Genomic DNA, 6,011 nt, shown 5'->3' with positions numbered 1-6,011 from the left:
GGCCCCCTCTAGTGGATGTGGCTATAAACAACGGCACAGACTGTTTATGCCAGCGGCCGGCCTTATATTCAAAATAAATATCTCTCCATCTCAATCTTAAAAAAGCTTGAGAAAGTTAATAGGTCTTTAATCAAGTGTAATGTAATATGATTCCTTTTGGGGAAATACTGTATTTTTAAATTGTAAAATAAAATGACAATATGTAAGTTTAATTAAGCAGACACTATACTTTCTTCTCATGTATTTAGTTTTTTATTGAGCTCTTAGAAACATTTAAAGCAGTCAGTGCTGACCACTGAACAGGCAGAGCTGGAAGATGCAGCGACACAGAGTCACATCAGAGTTCGGTTTTCAGCAGGACTTTGGCTTTCCTCATGTTGTCGGCCACTGTCGAGAAAGCAAAGCACAGATCAGAACAACGAGCAGCCACAGCGCTTATTGCTGATGCAGGCGATGCTCAAATTTTAATGGAGGTCGCAGCTTTGCAAGCAAATCTTGGATGTTTACTGAAGTCTAGAGTTAGCTAGTAAACGAGTTAACTACTCTGCTCACCTTTAAAGAATCTGATATCCTTTTTCCTCTTTTTCTCAAAACTGCAGTTTAAGTTCACTTGTTAATTGTCACACGAAAAAATATTATTTTAATATTGTTTGGCAAAAAAATGTTTGTCTCCAACGTGAGTAAGCACAATTTATGGACTGAGCGTTTTTAATATACACTACCATTCAAAAGTTTGGGGTCACTCAGTTTCATGTTTTCCATGAAAAAACTCACACTTTTATTGATGTACTAACATAACTGCACAAGGGTTTTCTAATCATCAATTATACTTTCAACACCATTAGCTAACACAATGTAGCATTAGAACACGGGAGTGATGGTTGCTGGAAATGTTCCTCTGTACCCCTATGGAGATATTCTATTAAAAATTAGTCGTTTCCAGCTAGAATAGTCATTTACCACATTAACAAAGTCTAGACTGTATTCTTGATTAATTTAATCTTATTTCCATTGGAAAACACAATACTTTTATTTAAAAATAAAGACATTTCTCAGTGACCCCAAACTTTTGAATGGTACTGTATATAGACACAGACTATGAAATCCAAATATGAATAAAGGTTAGGCTCCTGCAACTAGAATTACACAATTTTATTTTGAAATTGCTCTTAGATTGATTCATACAAACACTATGCATGTAAATTAAACTGTAATTACCTATTCCTCCAGACAAAAGACTGTACAGTATCTCTGACCAAAATACAGTTGCGGGATTCTTTAATAAATACAACGATCACACCTGAACCCACTTCACATTGTTGCAGTCAAGAATACTGGTGCTTTAAATATGTTTTTCGTTCTTTTCTAGCTTATCCCCCCAAGGGCAGAGTCATTAATATTTCGTTAATTATGCTACCACTGTCTCAAAAACGTCTGCCTTCTATTTTTGTAGCTCAAACCGAACTGTGTGCAGTGCAGTTGTAAAACATCTCCCTGTCCTTCTCCAGCCTTCTGCTAAACCTAAAACCTGCGAAACTCTCACTAACATCCTTATGAGGCATCGTTCTTTCTGTGAGAACCAAAGTTCACCATTTCTATCAAGTTACTGAGGAATGGAAAAGAGTATAAAAGTGAAGACAGCAGGGTTCAGATGCTGCAGACTGTCATTAGAGACAGCGGACAGTCACTCACAGATTCCCATGTCTTCAGGTCCGTAGGCGAACATTTGCTCATACTGTCCTATAATGTCGTTTCGCACAGCCTTCCTTGGATCTGAAAAACACACATTACACACACATGGTAGACAGAGTGTAAATGCAGTAAACAAAATTATCTGGAATTATCTTACAGACAAATGACTGCATGTTAAAAACAGAATATCCAGTCCTACTTTCCCCACCATCATTAAAAATGCATTAATAATAGCCTTTGTTCTTTTTCTTCTCATCAGCACAATATCTATGACAAGTGTTAAGCTCCAGTCCCTCTTCAAACAAGAAGTTCGGGTCCAGCGTGAGATGATCGTTAGATTAGAATAAATTAGATCTGATTAAATTTGTTATAAAGTTATGTTTCTGATGCAGATTGAATTTTTTAAAAGCTTCAAATTCGGATGAATGTTGTTAATACTCACCAACAAAGACAATTCTGGGAACATAGTAGCCATCAAGTGCCAGGTTTGGGTCCCCAGTCTCTTCCTGTGAAATAAATAAAACTCTTATAAATTATGCATGAGTGCATATTAATGGAAATTGCTGAATGAAACTTCATATAAATTAACGTCATACTAAAAATAGAGAAAATCTGTATCAAATCCGATTTGATGCGATTTAATATTTTATCAGTGATTGCTGAAGTTTCTACATTTGCATACTGTATTTTAGTAACATTTTCTCATTACCACCACGTTGAGCATGATGAAACCCTCTCTGGCCATTTTCTGGACGGTCTTGTCAGCAGCAAATACCTTCTTCAGCGCTGTTGAAATGATTCTGTTTAGTTTCATATGTTTGCTGGCTTTAAAGTAGTGTGATAGTACTGTATGTTCTGAAAAAAAAAATGTCACAGAGTAAATTTTAAAAAGGTGCACATGTTAGTTCTGGCCCATGCCCTGAACACTTTCACTTCATGACAGGTTGCCGGGCAGGTTAGGAACAAGTTTCACAGGTAGGGCCTAGTATGTATGAAAAGCTAATTGAGCTGTGATTTAAACTTCAGAGCAATGAGATTTTCTCACAAAGTGCTGCTATGTTCAAACATTCAAAGGCAGGCTGCAGAAATACTTTGCTTTTGTTGCTCAAACCAAGCAAAAGTCAAAAGTGAAAGCCAGACTTTGCTCTGCAGGTGGTCTTTATTGTTTATGTGTTAAGAGATGCCGGCTTCCAGGAAACCAGCTGAGTGATTTATGAATATAATTCCCACCTACTTGACTGGCTGCTCTGCGGGTGTTAAGGAATGCAACGATTGTTTTCCCCATGAAACCAAGCCCAAACCAGGCGAGGAAGGGCAGGACAGGATTTGCATTGCAAGTCTGTGTTTTTACGGTCAATATTTCTTTAATAAACCAAAGTTAGCAGCATACCTTGAGAGTGTGGACAGTCTTCTCGATGATGAATGACCATCAGAGGTTTCTGACTGCAACAGAAACACCACAGAGAAGCAGCTCAACACATTCCTCAGCACAGTTAGCACATTAATGGGTGTGAATGCAAGATTACATAATAACATCTCTGAGAAGTCAGTCTTTGCACTGGATGAATGAATTAAATGGCAGATTTTGCTTACTTATGGGATAGTAATGGAGCTGTATTCATGCAGTAACAGAACAGCTGATGTAGTCTCACCTCTTCTCCATTTTTGACAGACCATCTTCATAAGTTTTGACCCAGTTAATAGTATTCCCCCATCCTGCAGGGAAATAAACAGTCATGAAGTCAACAAGAATCAGACACACTGCTCTGTGGTTCTATTACGCCCCTTCAAAAGCAAAACTTCGACAAATCAAACTGACAGAGTCGTCGTTGCAAATGATTGTTATAGAGATTACCTAGATCTTGACAAAAAGAGAATCACCCACCTCTTGACAAGGACACAGGAGGGTTCCCTGTCTTTTTTTTCTCTTCTCCGGCACTTGCACAAATACCAACAAGCAAAGCAAACGAGACCCAGCGAAGCATCCTCTCCTGGCCTTTGTGACAACTGTAGTGACAGATGGCAATAAAGCAGGAGGAAATTCACAGTTCATTGAAAAGATAAAGCCATTTCGACCTTATTAACAGCTTCATTAGCTACCTTGTTAAAATACTTATTACTTGTGAGCTATAATTATATACATGGCAATTACACATGCTTTTGTTTTTTCTGATTGTATATTAACAAAAAAAAATTGTCCATATATCACCTAATCATGACTAGAATTTTAACATTTCAAATACTAGACATAAAACAATCGCAGAAAAGACAGTCCAAAGTTCATACGAGGTGTATATCTTACCTTGCATGAAGCACCAAGTATCTGCATCTGCTCTTACCTTCCTGAATGCGCTCCCTTTTGTGAGGCGATTCTTTTCAACTGAACTCACCAAACTGGTATGTCATAGTGGTATACTATAAATACAGAAGGCCATGACCTACTGAAAAAACACCCATACAGTACACAGATTTCATACACAATACCTAAAACATTTCTTTCACCTCACCCTTAACTGTTTAACAGTGAGGCTGCTGGCCTGAACCAGTCAGAGACCGATATCAAGCGATTTCAAGACATCTGACCTCAAATGTTAATACGCAAGAATTCCTTATACTCATCTCTCATGTCAGTTTTCTTTCTGCTATAACATGTCAGCCTAAAAATAAAGTTTTTCTGTCCCTTCATGAAAATCAAGTTTTTTTCAACTTTGTAAACAAATACATGCATACAGTGCTTTTTCTTAATATGGTGGAAGACGAATTATTAGTAAAACACACAGTATACTGTGCAGTATTCTGCGATGACTGAGGATTTCCACTTGAAATTGAAATCAACTGATGACACTCCAAAACACAGATTGTTGTATTTAGTGTGTAACAATCCAACAGAACCAATCCATCAACCAGCAGAATGAGACTTTCTGTATAACTCTTCTTCTTCATATTCTGTTTTCATTTGGTATACAGACACTTCCATTCAAAAGTGTAGGGTCGCCCAGGCAATTTCGTGTTTCCATCAAAACTCACACTTTCTTCAAGTGCAAACATAATTGCACAAGGTGTTTCTAATCAGCAATTAGCCTTTCAACTCCATTAGCTAACACAATGTAGCATTAGAACACAGGAGTGATGGTTGCTGAAAATGTTCCTCTGTACCCCTATGTAGATATTCCATTAAAAATCAGCCGTTTCCAGCTAGAATGGTCATTTACCACATTAACAATGTCTAGATTATATTTCCGATTAACTTAATTTAATTTTCATGAAAAAGAAACAGTTTTTCTTTCAAAATTAGGGCCATTTCTAAGTAACCCCAAACTTTTGAAGGGTAGTATATATAGCTGAATTGGTTCAGTATAACAACTTGCCATTGTATACAGTGAAGTAGTTTAACAGCATCATAGGTGATCCTGCAAGTGTGGAAGGAGTGGGTGGAGATAGAGGCGAGGCTTTTGCAGATTTGCATATTCTAAAGGAAGCAACTGTGTTGAGTTACATTTCAGCCACTTCAGCATAAGGAGATTATATTTTCTCTGAAGCAAAACTTTATAAATGTGTAACTTTGATAATAGAAAATATTTTTAGAGGTTTAGTCAGTGACTGCATTTTGTGACTTTATTTCTGTAAATATAGAGTTTAAATATATTTTTTAAATCTTCTACACTGTTATATTCTCTTTGTGCACCTAGCTACACTTTGCAATAACCCTCCACTCTATCCCAGAGTAAACCAAGTGATATTTTACCCACTTTTGCTCTTGAATGTTGAGCAATAATATGACACAGGCTATGGAAGCTATCCATCTACTTCTATTTGAATCTCTTTCATAACCAGAACCAAGGAACACAAGCACCTCCCTTTTGTTTTAGTCTCTTTTTGGTATGTTTTAGGTTAGATTTTAAGATTTTACTGAATGTGCTTTATGGTCTCTCACCTGGTTTTGTTTCTCATCTTTTCAGTACATACCAGTGCATATTTTGAAGTCCTGTTGTCTGTTACAGGGGCCTGGCTGAAGACTAAAAGGGCACACAGTATTTGCAGTCACTGCCCCTGAAAGCATTTGGTGACTTTATTTGACTTTAAATCCCTTTGAACTGTCATTTAATTCTTTCACTAATGTTTTACCTTACACTTTGTTTGTCTATCTATCTATCTATCTATCTATCTATCTATCTATCTATCTATCTATCTATCTATCTATCTATCTATCTATCTATCTATCTATCTATCTATCTATCTATCTATCTATCTATCTATCTATCTATCTATCTGCTCTTTGCAGCTTTGTTGCTGATTGTTAACTGTTGCTATGGTCAAAA

The 6,011-nt window shown here is 36.8% G+C and overlaps 1 protein-coding gene across 1 annotated transcript; it reads right to left on the bottom strand.

Annotated features, from left to right (window-relative positions):
* Positions 1-216: 216 nt before the first annotated feature.
* agr1 (anterior gradient 1) lies at positions 217-4,283 on the bottom strand. Its single transcript, XM_022216803.2, has 8 exons — positions 3,995-4,283; positions 3,578-3,699; positions 3,345-3,408; positions 3,083-3,135; positions 2,402-2,478; positions 2,135-2,198; positions 1,693-1,773; positions 217-387 (listed from the first exon to the last, which is right to left on the bottom strand). The coding sequence occupies exons 2-8, from the start codon at positions 3,675-3,677 to the stop codon at positions 338-340; spliced, it is 489 nt and encodes a 162-aa protein (XP_022072495.1). The 5' UTR covers positions 3,678-3,699; positions 3,995-4,283; the 3' UTR covers positions 217-337.
* Positions 4,284-6,011: the final 1,728 nt, after the last annotated feature.

Source organism: Acanthochromis polyacanthus, chromosome 14, assembly GCF_021347895.1.
Source record: "Acanthochromis polyacanthus isolate Apoly-LR-REF ecotype Palm Island chromosome 14, KAUST_Apoly_ChrSc, whole genome shotgun sequence".
Lineage (NCBI taxonomy): Eukaryota > Metazoa > Chordata > Actinopteri > Pomacentridae > Acanthochromis > Acanthochromis polyacanthus.
Note: the sequence above shows the minus strand (reverse complement) of the source record. Positions and strands in the feature narration are given on the sequence as shown.

Bases quoted from the DNA above. Each gene is read 5' to 3' on its own strand.
- agr1 (XM_022216803.2), bottom strand. From the start codon at position 3,677: ATGCTTCGCTGGGTCTCGTTTGCTTTGCTTGTTGGTATTTGTGCAAGT. The intron at 1,774-2,134 runs GTGAGTATTAAC...TGTGTTTTTCAG, and splicing joins TCCCAGAATTGTCTTTGTTG to ATCCAAGGAAGGCTGTGCGA. The intron at 388-1,692 runs GTGAGTGACTGT...CTTTCTCGACAG, and splicing joins ACCTGAAGACATGGGAATCT to TGGCCGACAACATGAGGAAA.